The 17198-nt window shown below is 53.1% G+C and overlaps 2 protein-coding genes across 5 annotated transcripts in view; both read right to left on the reverse strand.

Moving 5' to 3' along the window:
* Window positions 1–9747: 9747 nt before the first annotated feature.
* On the reverse strand, window positions 9748–12279 carry Myl7 (myosin light chain 7). Of its 2 annotated transcripts, none has more exons than XM_060365626.1 (8): window positions 12129–12279; window positions 11955–12011; window positions 11531–11722; window positions 11355–11430; window positions 11026–11130; window positions 10485–10563; window positions 10291–10339; window positions 9748–9894 (listed from the first exon to the last, which is right to left on the reverse strand). In XM_060365626.1, exons 2-8 carry the CDS (start codon window positions 11955–11957, stop codon window positions 9793–9795), a joined length of 606 nt encoding a protein of 201 aa, XP_060221609.1. In that variant the 5' UTR covers window positions 11958–12011; window positions 12129–12279; the 3' UTR covers window positions 9748–9792. The 2 variants fall into 2 exon arrangements, with proteins under 2 accessions (XP_060221609.1, XP_021488333.2); XM_021632658.2 differs by having other exon boundaries at window positions 11609–11722; window positions 12129–12218.
* A 1831-nt stretch (window positions 12280–14110) lies between these two features.
* Window positions 14111–17198, reverse strand: part of Gck (glucokinase) — a 36717-nt gene continuing 33629 nt past the window's right edge. For all 3 annotated transcript variants that reach the window (XM_060365627.1, XM_021632686.2, XM_060365628.1), the window contains exons 8-10: window positions 16010–16165; window positions 15438–15671; window positions 14111–15163 (exon numbers count right to left, since the gene is read on the reverse strand). In XM_060365627.1, the coding sequence (XP_060221610.1) occupies window positions 15019–15163; window positions 15438–15671; window positions 16010–16165 (535 nt within the window). In that variant the 3' untranslated portion in view covers window positions 14111–15018. The remainder of the gene's footprint in view (window positions 15164–15437; window positions 15672–16009; window positions 16166–17198) is intronic.

Genomic DNA, 17198 nt, shown 5'->3' on the forward strand with positions numbered 1-17198 from the left:
TTACAACTGCCTGATAACTGGTCTATCAGGTCCCTTGAAGCTGGCCATAGAAGTGCCTGCTTACTGATCCCAACACCCAGTCCTGTTCAGGTGGAAGCTTGGTCTCTTATTTATTATGTATATAGTATTCACATACAGTATTCTACCTGCATGTATGCCTGCAGGCCAGAAGTGGGCACCAGATCTCATTCTAGATGGTTGTGAGCCGCCATGTGATTGCTGGAAACTGAACTCAGGACTTCTGGAATAACAGCCAATGCTCTTAACCTCCGAGCTAGCGCTCCAGCCCCAGAAAGCTTGGTCTTAAGAGGACACTGCACTGTTCATGTGTCTTACCTTCAGAAACCCCGCTGTCACCAGTCATCTGGCTAGGGTCTTTTACCTAAACAGGAATTGTGCATGGGCAAGGACAAGCTTTCCCAGCACTGGGGTTTGGTAGCTTTAGTTTTCCTCGGTGAATGGCCAGAGTGAGCAATAACACTGGGCAAGTAAAAGCTCTAACAGCTGGCTCCCTCTAGTGGCCTGCTTGTGCAAGGCACGCTTGACTCAGTAAGCATTAGAGCTCTTTAAAGCTCTTAATTTTATGTGTATGGGTGTTCTGTGTACCGGGTATATGCCTGTTGCCCTCAAAGCCCAGAAGAAGGAGTTGGATCCCCTGGAACTGGAGTTACAGACGGTTGTCAGCTGTCATGTGTATGCTGGACTCAAACCCGTCCTCTGGAAGAGCAGCCAATGCTCTTAACTGCTGAGCCACCTCTTAACAGCCCCATATTACAGCTCCTCTGTGGGCCTAGGAAACTGTGCTTTCCCAGTGGTTGGCTGCAGCTGGCATTGCAACTTGCAGGCAAGCCCAAGCATGAGGAACCAGGAGCCCTTCACTGCAGCAGTGTTCCAGCTCCCAGACCTGAGACCCTTGGCCCTAAGGCTTGGCAGTTCTCAGGAGCCTGTGGTTCCTCTCCTCTGGCTCCTGCCAGTCTTTTATCCTTCTTTAACCTCAACTTTCTGCCATCTTGACTCCCACTGTTCCCGCTGGTCCTGCCCTGGCCATGCCCTTGAGCTTTCCAGCAGCTAAGGAGCCAGATTCATTCTCCCCTGCTGACCTCTTGGCTGTGGCTGCCGCTCTGCTCCTCTGCTATTTTTTCTTTTTCTTTTCTTTTTAATCGTGTGTGTGTGTGTGTGTGTGTGTGTGTGTGTGTGTGTGAGCATGTGTGAGTACAGGTGCCAAGGGGCATAGCAGTGTCTCTAAGCCACTTCACTGAATCTAAGATTCATACTAATCTGTGAATATAGTCAGAGGAGGGCCAATCAGCCACCTCCCTTGCAGATGAAGGTTTGTGTTTGAATGTAACACTTCTCCAAGGCAAATCACAGCCTTGCCTCTTTAGCATCTGTCACTGCAGTCCCCACTAGGCCTCGGAGGGGAGTCGGGGAGTCAGGGAGTCTCCCCTTCTGACCTTAGGTAGGCATTGTTGCAGGGTCTAGAGCTCACTAAGGCTTGCTGGAGTACAATGTCTGATATAAACTGTTGGAAGCATTCCAGCGGGAGACAGCACCTTCAGGAGCTAGAGCAGCCAGCTGCCGCTGTTGGACAGTTTTTTTTTTTTTTTCAAGGTATCCATGGGCCATTCAGAATGCTGGTATAAGGCTGACTGTCTGAATGATGGACTTTTAAAAATATTATTATTATTAAACTTTTGTTTTGTTTTTGAGACAGTTTCTCTGTGTAGCCTTGGCTGTCCTGAAACTCACTCTGTAGACCAGGTTGGCCTTGAACTCACAGAGATCTGCCTGCCTGTGCCTCCTGAGTGCTGGGATTAAAGTCATGGGCCACCACCTCCTGTCTATTATTAAACAATTTTATGTGCATGGGTGTTCTGCCTGTCTAGTGTCTGGGCACAACATTCATGAAGTCTTCTTGGAGGCCAGAAGAAGGTAGAGCCCCTAGGATTGGAGTTGTAGACAGCTGTGAGCCATCATGTGGGTGCTGGGAGCTGAGCCTGAGTCCTCTGGAAGAGCAGCCAGTGCTCTTCTTAACTGCTGGACCATCCCTCCAGCCCCTGACAGTCCTTTTGCTCAAGGCAGCCAGGGCAGCGGCAGAGAGCCCACGCTGCCAGCTAAGGAGGCATGTGTCTGCCCTCCGTCTCTGCTTATTTACAGGAACACAAACTCCAGGAAAGCCTTCAATAATGACGTTAATAATACAAACAGTGATCTTAACAGATCTTAACAGGGCATAACACCCGCCCAGAGTACCAGGAAACGATGGTCCCCTTCCTCTGTCTCACTACCCAGTTGCTGCAGTGAAGCAAAAACTGAGAAAAGTCCCTGAGTGGCTTCCAAAACCTTCCAAAATAGCAGTTTTGAAATAAGGCAAGATCATTCTGTTCTTCTCAGACTTTCATGAGGAAAACCATTTTACCAAGGAGATACATCAGACTCCAGCCACCTTCCAATCTCACCTTGGGTTAAGGCGTAGAGAAAAGACCCCAAGAGGTACTGGGAAGGTCACAGCACAGCACCCTTACCAGCTCACTGAATCGCAAGCTATGCCTATGCCTGGATCAGCGGTGTTCTGGGACTGTTCGGGCATGCTCAGTGCTGAGGCCACTCGCACCTGTGTTCTTATGTGGGGTTACGTTTTCAGTTCCCGCTTCCATCTCTCCAGCTTCCTCCTGACATATCCCTGACGCTCGGTCACAAGGATGTAGGTAGCAGCGGGCCGAGAGTGACTGTTTCTAACCAGAGAGCCCACCGGCCTGTCAGGGTGTTTCTCCAGGCTGTCTGGAAGTCGTTCCATTTCTCCCGAACCGGGAGGGGTGAGGATGCGGAGAAAGTCAAAAGTTCAGGGGGTCCTGGGGAAATCGGGGCGGAGGCGCCGCTGATGGCAAGTGGCCAAGAGGGGAGATAGGGTTCTATTTTGGAGCTGTGGGGCTCTGCACATCAGTGGCACATTCCGGGAGAGGATCTTCAGCCAGTCAGGGGGAGACAGCGCTGAGGTTAGAAGGAGATGTGGAAGGACAGAAGTTGCTTCAGATGCCTAGGGTCGCAGAGACAATGTCCTGGAGAAAATAGGCCGTATATGCATAGGGCGTGGAAAAGAGACCAGCAAGAGGGGGCTCTGTATTACACACACACACACACACACACACTCACGCGCACGCGACGTACACACATACGTACCTTACCCCACCCTCATGCGCATAGGGACCCACCTAGCAGAGGCCTCCTCCTCTGTAAAGCCTCCACTATGCACCACCCGTGCTTGCAGGGGCAGGCCCTGCGCCAGCAGCCTTTGAAGGGAGGCACACTGTTACCCAGAGAGGAAAACCTCGGCCTAAACCGCTCCCAGCGGCAAACTCAGTGGGCCTGGGTCTCTGAAGGCTCTTCAGCCTCCGTATCTGGGCGGAGATTTCCATTTTCGCTTTATTCACTGCTAGCATTTGCAGAGCCCCTGTCCCACGTCAGGGCCCAGGGTTACCCTCACATCGCCCTCCCGAAGTCATGGTGAGCCGCGTGCGCCCTGGGGCTTGAGGCAAGACACGGCCTTCTGGAAATGCTCACCCCTGGATAGTTTCCTGAAGCCTATGAGCACAGCCGGAGAAGGGGCTTGCTTCGGACCAAGGTTCTCAGCTTGGCCAAACTACAGTCAGGCCCCTGAGCCTTCTCCGCCCTGGGGATCACTTCCACGTGACCTGTTTTAGAAAACAACCTGCTGAGTCACTTTGGTCGCAGCCTCCACTCCTCATCTGGGTTACCCCCCCCCCCATGTGATGTCCGGCCACCCTGGCTTGCCTTCATCAAAAATTCTAGACAGTTCATTTAGCCAGAATTCCCCACTCTGGTGTCTCTCTCAGTTATTTTCCATCCACGGATGCTGCCTTTGGCTCCTTGGCCACACCACACTACATCTGGAGTTGGGCCCAGTCTCTGTCCCCACGATAAAATTCATTGCTGTGGTTCCTATACGATGGCCCGGAATAGAGTCGGTCTTACTGTGCTTTTACAGTTACCATGGAACGAGGTTTTCATTTGTTTGAGACGGAGTCTTATTCTGCAGCCCAGGCTGATCTCGACCTCCTGGCAATCTGCCTGCCTTAGCTCCCCTGCTTGACTTGACTACATTTTTCTCTAAGAGAAGGGGGACTAGGCGGAGAAGGTTTGGTAGGAATCGCTCATCATGTGGCCACGGCAGCAGAGACTGGAGTGTCACTGTGGGTTCCTGAAGCTCTTCCAACCTAGATGAACTGGCCAGAGCTGCTCTATTGTCTCAGGGATGGCCAGAATTCTAAGATCTTGGCGCTTCATGCCTTCCATTCAAGGCTGGTTTCAGGTGACTGTCTGGAGAGGCCTAGGTTCCTGTGGAGTTAGTGACTACCCAGAAATTGGGGTCAGAGGACAGTGACATTCTGTTCCTTACAACATAAAGTCAAGTCTCAAGTGTGCGTGGATCTCTCTCAGACTTTGGCTAATGCTACTGTTGGTCCCCACTGGGATATTGGCTGAACTGAGGGACTACTTATCTGCAGAACAGGCCTGATCTGATTTTATTGGCTGTAATAAGATGCCGTGGGCTGACTACCGCTCCTGGTCTCTTACTGCTTGAGCTTGTGCATAGCCATTAGCTTGGAGATAGGGGGTCCATGGGGACCTTCTTCCCACATTTACAGCCCCAGGCGAATGGCTAAGAGTCAGATCCCTGCCTGTGTATAATCTCTTACTGTTTGTTTTTCTCTTTGACAGGGTCTCTCTCACTAGGTAGTCTTAGCTGACTTGGAACTTACAGTCTAGACCAGATGCCTCAAACTCACAGAGGTCCACCCGCCTCTGTCTCCTGAGTGCTGGAATTAAAGGTGTGTGCCCCATGCCCATACCCATTCTTTTTTTCCCCTTCTCTCAGCAGAGGGTCCTTTGCAAATAAGGGCAGAACTTCCAGCTTGTGGTCAACATGCCACAGGCTGTCTTGCCTTCCATGTGGAGCAGCAGCTTTGGCTCTTGGTGGGAGCACCTCTCCACTAAACTCTAGTGGCATGGCTCCTGGATAGTACTCACACGGGACTCGGTTACCCAAGCCCAGGTCATCTGCTTGTCTGATTGACTGTCGAGTGACTCCAGACAGTGGCTGTGCCCAGAAGTTTTGAATCAGAATCGGATTACTCCAGGCAGACCACAAAAGAGGAGGAGGCTGCAGGGGTTGGGTGGGTACTGTCAAGAGGCTGTGCAATTTATCTGTGTTTTTATTTGAAGCCTCTGGGGGATGTGAGAGTCACATCCAAGTATAGGGAGTGGCTTTACCGTGGGATCTGTTCTGCTGGTTAATTCTACAGAGACACACCTCTAGGCCTTACAGCTCTGCACTGGGATTCATCAGTACAAATATCAATGCAGTGTGAACTGAAATTCCCAGGAGCGGGGGTGGGGGAGTCACGCCCATGTTACAGAATCTACAGTCAGATGGACTGATTTGAACTGTGATTGTTGAGAGCTGGAGCCTAATTATCTCGAGCTATCTTTAGCCCCTTGATAGCCACTCAGGGTCCATCTCTGTGTTTGGCCTGACATCCTTGTAACTATTTACGTAAATCTTTTTTGGAATGTGTTAATAGACCACTAGTTTCCACCAACCAAAGGCTAAGAATGTCATCAGATATCTGAGGCGAAAGGAGGTTCCTATGTTTGTCCTTTAGGCAGAAAACAGCTACTGCCTGGTTGTATCTGCTGGCCAAACTGCTGCCAGAGATCCAGCATGATTTAGTTACTGTGGAGGAAGAGAAGGCAACAGTGGGGTGTGGGCACCCTGGCCAGCCTTTGGGTGCTGTTAAGGTGTGGTCCAGCCAGTTGACAGATGAGGTAACAAAATCCCAGCTAGGGTAAGGTTATACCTGGGGGGAGGAATGCTTGCTTCTTCACCGTGGCTGTGATTCCCTCTATATCACCACACCGTCTTCTACCAGTCTAGAAGAGTCCAGAAGTTTCACTGCACATGTGGGCCTACTTCTCCCATCTCTACAGCATCCTTGGACTCTCTGATCTCCTGTGCAGTGAAATCAGAGCATGCCATTACCGTCAGGCAGGGCCCCAGCCTGTGGAGGTCTGGATTAAAGGCCATGTGCATAGCCCGAAGAACAGCAGGGATCCATCAGGCCTTGACAGCCTGAGGCTTTGAGCGTCCCATGCCTGCTGGAGCAGCATGTGGGGTCACATAGTCCTCATACCAGGGCAGCAGTCTAAGAGCCTGGTTCTCACAGAATCAGTGGTGTTAATTCAGCTGAAGAAAGAATGTGTGGAGAGAAGCTGGGTCGGGGAAAGGCAGGAGCTGAGATCAAAGGACACCAAAGCGTCAGGGTCCCAGCAGCATCCACAGACTGGGCCTTTAGGGAGCAGCTCATGCTGTGCATCCCAGCAGCCTGGTCAGCCCCGTCCCCAGGGTGTCCCTTTGCTACTGTGCCTTCCCCTGGCTTGTGAAGGCTCTGGAAGGATGGCTCACTGGGCCACGTTGATAAGATAATGAAAAACAAAATCTCCTGTCAATCCAGAAAACCTTCCCACAAAAAAATACACAGAAGAACCACTAAACGCTCCACAATAATTGTCCCTGACAACACAGAAGAGATCAAAGATGGACACCTTCCCTGTATGCATCCAGGGGTAACCTGTTCCATCTGCTTTATGCAGAGGTAAGGGAACCATATGTCACTCACAGTGAATCCTGAGTCCCCCTCAGGACTGGGCCATTTGGGTTTGGTGATTCCCCTTTATCCAAAGGAGGAAAAAAATAAACTCCTATCTTTGAGACTGGGAGCGCATTTATAAGCACAGCCAGGCGCCTGCTGAATTAGGCCTCTGCCCTCCTGGGGAAGCTGGGAGATAAGGAAGCTGTCTCCCATGGTGATGACATTTCAAGTGGGGCTCCTGGGTCATTAGGAAAAGGTCCCGGGCTGTAACTCTGGAAAGAGGCCCCTTTTATCTTCCAGATAGATTAATATAACCAGAGGACAAGAAAGATGCTAAAATTACAAGATTTCTAGACAAATGCCCCAGTAGGAGACAAGGGGGAATGCCTGAACTTCCTTTGTGCCTGGGGCATTAACTTGCTCTTATTTTGTTTATTTTTAAAACTTTAATATTTATGTGTGTGTGTGTGTGTGTGTGTGTGTGTGTGTGTGTGTGTGTTATCTGGATGTGTGTCTGTATAATACATGTGTGTCTGGTGCCTGAAGAGGCCAGAAGAGGGCCAGGAACTGGAATTATAGGCAGGTATGAGTCCCCAAGAGCAGCCACTGGTCTTTACCACTGAGCCATCTCTATCTGTCTATTTATTTCTAGGTAAGGTTTTGCTGTTGTTTTGTTTTGTTTTTTAATTCCCTTGAGACAGGGTTTTACCATGTAACGCTGGTGGTGCAGGCCTGTAGTCCCATTGCTTGGGAGGTGGATCTATCTGAGGTCAAGGCCAGCCTGGTCTATAATAGCAAGTTCCAGGCCAGCCAGTGTTCGAATTGCTCGAAGACAAAGAAAAGTACGAGGACACATGCACTCTGTAGATTCTTTGTCTGAAAGAGGGTTCTGCCCTTTGGTCCAGCCTTCTGGGTGCTGGGATAGCAGTCATTCAGCACTGGTCACACATGGCCTCCTGAGACCTCTCGGTGTATATCGGTCTTCTACTATCTTCCCATAGAGGCGTGTGATTGGTTAGATAAAACAGAATGAGCTAATGGGGAGACGAAGCTATACTATATAAACACAGGTTTATTGGGAGCAGTGAGGGAGAGAGGAGAGGGGCCCACTGGGGCGAGAGAAGGAAGAAGGGGCAAAGAGGGGCGGCAGGACCAAGATGTCTGGATTATATAGTGAAGGGCCTCTGACGACACTGTCCTGTACCCCAAGGTGACCATTCCAGATACCCCGGAGCTCTTCTTGGTCCTCTGGAACCTCCCAAGCCATCTTACCCCGGAGCCTCACAAAGGGACACCCCAAACCTCTTGCCCTTATTGCTACAACAGCATCAGAGTCTCCATACCTCCCTGGAGGGACTCCAGTCACCTCCTCTTTTAGAGGACCCTGCCCATCCCCCACCCAGCCCCACCGGTGCCCCAGCAGACCCAGACCCTATATGGAAAGGCCTGTGGGAGCCTCTTTTCCCTACAGTGTGGCTGGGGACACCACAGTTCACCTGGCTGCCTCCACCTCCAGGGACCAACCCCGAGGAAGCCATCCTGAGCGCTTTCTGCAGGTTTGACCCCAAGGAGTCAAACAAGGATGAGTAAGTGAGGTCCTTCTCTCCCCCAGATGGACACAACAGGGAAACCAAGAGGGTGATGAGGTCCTTTAAATCTCAAGTCTCTAGATTGTCAGGTCCAGATAGAACCAATGCTGAACACCAGGTAAACAGGCCTTTTCTCTTCTGCTTTCATGAAGGACAGTGTAAAAGCTAGTTCTCTCCCTTTGTCTTTCCATCTCTCCCTTTCCCTTTCCTCTTTCTCTCTCTCTCCAGCTCTTTCTCACCTCCTGCCAGCTCCAAGCTGAGAACCATCTATGGCAGCAGGCTCGGAGGGAGAGAGAATGCAGAGAGCTGCTGCCCAGCTCTGGTTTGGCAGAGCAGTCACTGGCCTTATGTGTCTCCCTTTACTTGTGGGGGGAATCACCTGCTTCTGCAGTCTGCAGAGAAGGGGAAGCTAAGGAACACTAACATTTCTGTAGGGACAGTCCCCTCCCTATTCTCCAGGTATATGACCTGGTGACAAAACCCTTGATGTGAGGGCTTTGTGAGGCAGGAGGCCAGTCTCTAGCATCTGCGTGTGATCCAGCTCTGCAGCTAGTATCATGCCCCATCATGCCATTTCCTATACTTCAAATATGATCGTGGTCTCCCCTCCCCCTCCAGTGTAATGCCCATTATGCCATGGTCTTCCTATACTTACAATATGATTGTGATCTTTCCTCCTCCTCCCCCTCTCCTTTTCCCTCCAATGTCATGCCCCATCATGCCATGGTCTTCCTGTTATGCACACAACCAATCTTAAATCCAGTGAGGTTTATTGGATGGAGAGAGGGAAGAAGAGAGAAAGACATGGTGGGGGGAGGGGCACCCTGACAGAGAGAGGGGAAGAGCAAGAGAGCAAGAGACTAAGGGAGCGACAAAGTGGCAGGTTGGTCCTTTTATGGAGCAACTGAACCACGCCTGCCAGGGCGACACATGATGACATCACAAGTTGCTAGGTAACCCTATGGAAGCAGGCTGCCTAAATACTAACACTTCCTATTCTTCAAATATGATTGCGGTTTCCCCCTAGGGGAAAGGTGCTTGCTGGAAATGGGATCCAGGGCACGGGACATGCCGTGTAAGGCTTTCATTGAGCTGCCCCTCCAGATCTGGCTGTGTTTTTAAATAGGTTACTGTGTGTTTTTCTCACAGAGCCCGCAGAGCCAGCATATCAAGAGGAGAATGGGCTGTGGACCCGTCTCTCCTTCAGGGGAGACTGTGGTTTGGGGTCCCTGGGACTACATCACCAGCTGGATGTTCTGCAGAAATTTTTCTAAGTGTCCAGGGAGAGGTTTCTTCCAGAGCTCGAGCTGGGCCTCGTGGGGGGTTGTGTGCCTCCCATTTTCTCTCTTGGCATTCAGCGGTAGGCAAAACGAGGGCTCACATTTTACTTGGTAGTGTGGGGTGAATCAAGACGGGGCTCCACAGGGCCCCGTGCCCCCTGCCTGGCCCCCCCCCCCCCGTCTGTCACATTGAAGCCAACACCTCAGTTCTAGTTCAGGCACAGCGTTTATTGAGGCGAGGCCAGCCTGCCTCTACTCCTCTTTCTCATCGCCGTGGGTGATGATATAGCAGAGGGACTTGTAGTCGATGTTGCCTGCCAGGTCCATGGGTGTCAGGGCAAACAGCTGCTCCACCTGCAGAAGGCGTGACCGCAGAGATATGATGACCTAACCATACCCTGTCCCAACAGCCCCGCTTTGGGACTCAGCCTTTTCAATCCCAAACTGCAGCCTGGTGGTTTTTTTTTTTTTTTCTGTTGGTGAATGGATTAGGAAGTGGGCCCCAGTGGGGGAGGGGACAAAGGGCTCACCTGACCACAAAGATGAACCCAACTCTCTTCTGAGTCTGCATTCTCCCCTCTGAGTCTTAACAGAGACAGTATCTCTTCGGGGAAGATCCTGTTACCCATTTAGCTTGCCCCACAAAGGATCTGGATTCTGAGCCCTAGGGGTCATGGGTCATGAGGTCTTCCTAGTGCTAGAGTGGCAATGCCAGGAACACAGGTATTGATTGAGACCAGGTTGTCTCACCTCAGCAGGAGAGAACTTGTCTGCCTGGGTCATGAGAAGCTGCTTGAATCTGAGGAAAGAGAAAGCCTGAGCTGGGAGGGAGAGTGGCTGAGGCCCAGGGAAGGTTAGTCACCTGCCTGAGACACACAAAGGACCTCACCACCCTCTTGGTTTCCCTGTGGTGCCCATCTCGGGGAGAGAAGGACCTCACTTACTCCTCCTTGTTCACCACACCCTGGCCGCTGGGGTCAAACATGCGGAAGGCACTCAGGATGGCTTCCTCAGGGTCGGTCCCTGGAGGTGGAGGCAGCCAGGTGAACTGTTGCGTCCCCAGCCTCTAGGCCCCACCCAGGACCAACTTACAGTACAAGGGAGCCAGGCTCTTTCCTGGCAGGTGTTGACGGAGCGGGATGGTGAGGGAGACCGAAGGGCCAAGGCTGCCTCTTATGAATAAGGTAAGGTGGGGAGGATGAGAGGGTGCAGGAGAGTTGTGTGTGAGGGTTCACCCTACAGAGGGCTTCCTGGGGATCAAAAGGGTTGGCAGGCCTGGCTGGGAAATTAGAATTGGGATTTGGAAGTGACTGTTTTCTGAACCCACGTCAGCTGGGATGCTCCATACCCACTGCTGGACATCCAATGGCCAGGGCGGGTCCGCAGCTTTCAGGTGAGGTCAGGTGAGTCTTCCATGGGGCTCAGGGGTCAGGCGAGGTAAGGTTTATGTCTGGCTACGGAGACCCAGACCTGATGCAGACTCACCATTGAGCTTCTCCCCGAAGAGTGTGAGGAAGACAGTGAAGTTGATGGGGCCCTTCCCTTCTTGCAGCATGGCGTCTAGCTCCTCCTCTGGGACACTTACCCTCCCTATGAGGGAAGGACTTGAGGTGACCCAGGCTGCCCTCCCCTGCTTCCCAGGCAGTGAGGGGAGAGGCAGAAACAGCTCCAGCTGTGGGGCTGGTGGGGGCCCGGGGGATGTGTGATTGGACTGACATGTCTGAGAGAAAGGGCAGGGCACTGTCCTCTCTCCCGGAAAGCCCCTGAGGAGAACAGCACGGGTCACTGGGAGGTTGGTCTGTGGATCCTCTCACCGAGCTGGGAATAGGTCTCCTTCAGGTCTGACTTGCAGATGATGCCATCGCGATTCTGGTCAATGCAGCTGAAGGCCTGTGAGGAGAGGGCCTTCAGGCAGGAGTACTGACCGCTCCCTTCCAGGGAGGGCCGGAGGTAAGGGAGAGTGTTGGGTGGTGTGAGGGGCAAGGCTGACCTTTAGAGAAGAGCGGTGTCCTTGGGGTGTGGAGTGGACACCCCTGGGGTGACAGGCTGTTGGAGATAGGATACTCACTTCCTTGAATTCCTGAATCTGGGCTTGTTCGAACATGGAGAAGACGTTGGAAGAGCCACGTTGGGCCTGCTTGGTGGCTGCAGCCTTGCCTCGGGTCCCAGCCTTCCTACTGGCCTGTAATACTAATGCTCAGAAGGGTCCTCTCTCCGGTTCTCCAAAGAGCCCCCCTCCCTACCACATGAAACCTCAGGGCACTATCAGAAATGCCAGGATGAGGGGCCTTTCTCCACCCTTAGAGATCACTTCCCTGAGCCCAGCAGAGGCACAGAAGTCCCTGGCTCTGCGCCTCAGCAGTGCAGACAGAGTCTAGCACCTGGATGTCTCTTGGTCCCTACCCAGCACTCACCATGTTCTGCAGTGGTCTGGCTGTGTGGGCTTGTCACCAGGCTCTTTATGTCGCATCCTTATCACCCAGAGGCCCAAATAAGGACAGGAATTGATGACTGGGCTAAACTTGGAAGCCCCCCCCTCCGCCACCCGCCGGTGGAGAAAGACAGGGCCCCAAGTAGATTCCACTCACACTCCTGGTGACCTCCAAGGCCCCAAGTGCTACATCCTTGAATCCATCCATCTCTTATGACCAGGCTCCGTGTCTTCCCCGGGTGGAGACGCTCAAAGCGTTTTACCATTCCAGGTCACATGGACGGTCCCTGTGTCCCCTTATCTGACCATTACTCCTGCAAGCCCAGGCTGGACCCTGGCTAGTGCCGCCCTTACTCTTTGGCCTAAGGAAGCAGTGCATGCCAGAGGATGGTCTCTGACCTAATCCTCTGGGTTGGGTGAAAACCCTGAGCTCTGGCCTGCTGCCCGGCTGACAAGGGTCAGACAGCATTTCTGAGCCTGCCAGCCCCACAGAACCATGTGCTTGGTTTGGGGTAACTCAGGAGTGAGGCAACAGAGTCACACCTGCTCCCCTCACATTGAGACCAGGGCCGCTGTTCGCACCTGCCCTGCTGAGACTCCCTATGTGGAGTCTTGCTGTTTGTTATGCTCAACATCTGGAATTCAGAGGCCTTGGCACATGGCAGGCCTGTGTGTGATGATGTTTCTCAGGAGAGTTTTGGGTTCCTGTGGAAGTGGCTAAGGAACCCAAAAAGAGCCCATCCAGTGGATCTGAACTGCATTCCAAGGGGCTCAGGCTGCAAGTCCATTTCTTGAGGACTCCAGTGTGGCAGGGGGACAGGGAAGATGGGCAGCTTGTGGGTGGGCAGGAGAAGGCCTCTGACTGGGTTGGGTGTTCCTCCTCACCCGACGTGGCTTGCAAGATGTGTTGGGAGAATATGGGTACTCTCCCTGTTAGGACCAAGTCCTGCCCCACCCTTTGTTTTGAGATAGGGTCAGCTACGTAGCCACGGCTAGCCTGGAACTCACTGTTGCCCAGGCCAAGCTTGCACCACACACGCTCCAAGGCCTCCTCTAACGAGTGTTTTATAACACCTCCCTTACTATCTGAAAATGAAGTTCATTCATTTCATTTAGATGTGTAAAGAGTTGGTTATTTATTTATTTTTTAAAATCTGTACAAGCCGGGCGTGGCCCACACCTTTAATCCTAGCACTTGGGAGACAGAGGCAGGCGAATCTCAGAGAGTTTGAGGCCAGCCTGGTCTACAAAGAGAGTTTCAGGACATTCGGGGGTGTTACACAAGAAACCCTGTCCCAAGAAACCGGATAGATAGATAGATAGATAGATAGATAGATAGATAAAATAAAAACTGTACAATGTCTCAGATTCCAGTATGTAAGAGAAGATGAAAGCCATCTATATTAAAAATCTGTTCCAAGACATGTGTTCGAATATGAGCCCTTTACTGTATGACATAAGCAAATGCTTGTGTTGGTTAAAGAGAATGAAGATGATCAGAAGTGATTCCATGTGAGAATTACCAGAAAATGATGTCAAGGAAGAAGTATCTTCCCCAAAATCACCAATTTGGTTTTTTGTTTGTTTGTTTGTTTTGTTTTCCTGAATGAAGCAGAGAACAGTTGCCTTTGACTTTCCAGATAGTTCCACTGAGAAATAAATGTATATTAAAGTCATACAAGTCTGTTTACTTGAAGGTGTTTGTGCTACAGAGAAAAGGTGTTAGGCCCTTTGCTAGTGATTTCACCTACCAGAGCCTCTGGAGGAACCCTAGAAATTGTTCGACATTTCATAAGCCTGGTCCTTGTTGCTTCCAGCAGATGCCGCAGAGACCATCCCAGAGCTGAACCTGTACCCCACCCCCTCACCCCAAAGCAGACTGTGGCCTGGCCTGGGATTTCTGCCCCCTCTTTCACATCAGAGGCAGCCAGGGGCCTCGGCCTAGCTATTCAGTGCCTGGAGTGTCCCGATGTCACTTCATTCCCATTCCTACAGCCTGCCTCTCACGCTCCCCTGGGCATGGCGTCTGGAGGGCACAGCAACCGAGTTTAGGGAGTAACCACGTACACCAGTGATGTGTCTTTGTCACCACAGTCCTTATGCACAAAGGTCAAAGAACCACGGACAGGCCATGTTTAAGAATTTTAGAATGTTTAATTAAAAACTCCCCCCCTCCCCTCCCATAATCCCCGGTTTGTGTGGAGAGGGAGGCATGGTATTTGGGACGCCTGATGAGGATGAGAGAGGGCCCTGCGTGGTCTCTTGGAGGGATACTGAGGGTGGCTTGCTTTTTCCTCCTGGGTCAGGGATGTAAGAATTGAAAATGCCATCCTGCCTGAAGGACAGGGAGCTCCTGATAGTGCAGAGTGAGGAGGCTGCCCCTTTCTGGTCCCCTTAGGCGGGGGACTCTAGGGCTCTATCCTCTGGCATCTCCTGGAAGGGTTCATCCCAGAACCATAAACCACTCAGAGCTAGAGGTATATGAAGGAAACGGTCTCTTTGGGATGCTTCTGGCCTGGAAAGTCCCCTCCATGCTGCTGGACAGTCAGTCTCCCGTGGTTCCTATGGCTCCCTAGCCTCTTCAGTCTGAGGCAAGAAAACAGCCAGGCCTGGGTGACCAGCAGCCCTTGCCCTCCTGGGGGCCCAGGTCTGATCTGGAGCTACCTCCCCATGAAGGTGTGTGCCCAGGGAAGCCAGGCCATGGCAAGGTTCAGGAGGCACTCCCTTGGGAGGTCAGGGAGGCCAGGCCCACAGCGGTGGGAGGCAAGAAGTGTGAAAATGCAAGTCCTGAGTGTGCAACGCCTTCTTCTGTAGCCGATTCTAGCAAGAAAGGCTTTGGGGCCTCCGATCCAGCCCCGTGCCCCAGGCTCAGAACCCTAGGGCTGTCGCACTGGCTGGCTCTGCAGAAAGGCCTGCTCGGCTGGCAGGAGCCTCTCCCCATTTTCCAGAGGTAGCCGCAGAATAGGTCTCCCGCCCCGGGGGGCTGGGAGCACCCGTGGGGTGTGGAGTCCCGTGGAACCCAGGTCCCTATCCCTGCGGCCTGGACTTCACTGGCCCAGCATGCAGGCCTTCTTGCAGGCCACCGCAGACACCAGCGCCGCTCCCCTGCCGCTGCCCTCCTCCGATTCGATGAAGGTGATCTCGCAGTTGGGTGTCAGCCTCCTCACACTGGCGTGGAATCGCTCCTTGAAGCTGAGCGGGAGGACGACAGGGCCGCCATTTCTTCTCCCATCCTTTTCAACCTCACTTCGGCTACCCTGCCACCGCAGTCCCACCCCGACCCTATCCCCACCCCCAGCCCTACCTCCACCCCTACCCCCACCCCAGGAGAGGGGGAACCAGGCACCACCGGCTCCACAAAGGCGTGGAGCCGAGAGCCACGCCCTTCGCCCTCCTTTAGTAGGGAGAGGTCGGACCTCAGGTTGGAGAGGCTGGAGCGGAAGCGGAGGCGGAAGCGGAGGCTGACCTGGGATGCAACTTGTACACGGAGCCGTCCACGCCCACCGTGATGCGCATCACGTCCTCACTGCGGCTTTCACGCATGCGATTTATGACCCCCGCTAGTCCCGCCGAGCACATGTGGGCGGCGCGAGTGGACACGCTCTCACAAGCTCGGCGCACGATGTCGCAGTCGGTGACCGAGGGCCGGAGCCCCAGGGTGCTCAGGATGTTGTGGATCTGCTTGCGGTCACCGGAGTCGCTGCGGGGAGCATTGGGGAGGGGAGTCACCGAGGGTCCTGGAGGAACGGGAATGACCCGCCCCGGTCCAATGGTCAGCGTGGGCGCTCTCTATCATGAGGGTGACAATGGACCCTGGCATGGATGAAGTTGAGACAGTGACCCTGGGTAGTGGAGAATGACTGGGGAACGTGGACACTGAATCAGTGGACAGTCGGAGGTCACGGGAGCTTTGGGCCTGCCTCCATGTCCCCCTGCGCCCTGACCTAATTAATACTCTGTGTCCCTGAGCCCACCGCTGTCCCCACCCCATCCCTTCTCCTCCCGCATCCCGCCCTTGCTCCTGCGCCCCCCAGGCACCTCTCCACCTGCGACACGAAACGGGTCTCGAAGGCGCCACGCGTGCGCAGCTGCTCCGAGGCCTCGCCGTGAAACAGAAGATTCTCGTCCACCAGCTTGAGCAGCACAAGGCGTACCAGCTCGCCCATGTACTTTCCGCCAATGAGCTTTTCGTACCTGGACACAGAACAGCCTGTCAGGCCGGCTGGCCCTCGGGAAATCCCCCCAGCTCCCATTCTGGTGAGGGGGTGACCGTGTGGGGTACAGTGATTGCTCTCTCATTCCCACCCCCTAGTTATTCGAGGTCCTGGCCCTCATGCCCTGCCCCCACGTTTGTAAGCAGAGGCTTCGGAAACCTCAGGTCCTAGGAACATGCACATTTTAACCCAGCTGAGGGAGCAGACCTGGCGCTGCTTCTGGCCCTGGTCTACGGAGGGGACAGAGAGTTGAGGAGCCTCTGTGGTCCTTTGAAACCTTCCTGGTGGCAGGCTTTGCGTGAGGCACACAGCCTGGGACTTTAGTCCTTCCACAGCCATGTGAAGGGATGCTGTTCTCAGTGGCTCACAAGGCTGGGGCCCAGTATGGCACAGGTACCGTGTAGGTGTCTAGCCTGTGGTGGGCACATTCATTTTATTCATTTATATACTTTTTTTTTTTTTTGAGGCAGGGTCTCACTGTGTAGTCCTACCTATATTGGAACTTGCTATATGGCCCTGGCTGGCCTGGAACGCAAAGAAAACTGTCTGCCTCCGCCTCCCAAGTGTTGAGATTAAAGGGGTGCGCCTCAACACCCGGCAGTAGCCATGATTTAAGACAAGCTCCCAAGATGTGCTCTGCCAATCTACAGCACCCGGCAGAGGCTAATGCTAGCTTTTTGTTCTTGCTGTTTTTTTTTTTTTTTGAAATGCCATGCTTTGGGGAGAATTCTGCCTTAAACCAGATAAACCCTGCTAAGGGTCTTTCAGAGCTGTCTGGTGGCAGGCCACCTACAAAAGCAGAGAGGTGACGCTTTGTGCTAACCGCCATGACACCTCCACACCCCTCAGGGCAGGTGAGAACTGAGCTGACGCAAAGAGCCAGCTCCCAGAGGGATCATCAGCTTGCTTCTCCGCAGAGTTGTTTCTAAGCAAGCCGTTGATTACGCGCTGGGGCCCAGCTGTGGTGTGCCCGGCAGGAGCCGCCTCGGGTGGGCTCGGAGGGCGGGGGCGGG

Source organism: Meriones unguiculatus, chromosome 12, assembly GCF_030254825.1.
Source record: "Meriones unguiculatus strain TT.TT164.6M chromosome 12, Bangor_MerUng_6.1, whole genome shotgun sequence".
Taxonomy (NCBI): domain Eukaryota; kingdom Metazoa; phylum Chordata; class Mammalia; order Rodentia; family Muridae; genus Meriones; species Meriones unguiculatus.

Bases quoted from the DNA above. Each gene is read 5' to 3' on its own strand.
- Myl7 (XM_060365626.1), bottom strand. The intron at 11,131-11,354 runs GTGAGAGGATCC...CTTCCCTCATAG, and splicing joins GGAGACCTATTCCCAGCTCG to GGAGGGTAAGTGTCCCAGAG. The intron at 10,340-10,484 runs GTAAGTGAGGTC...CTCTTTCCTCAG, and splicing joins GGTGTGGTGAACAAGGAGGA to ATTCAAGCAGCTTCTCATGA.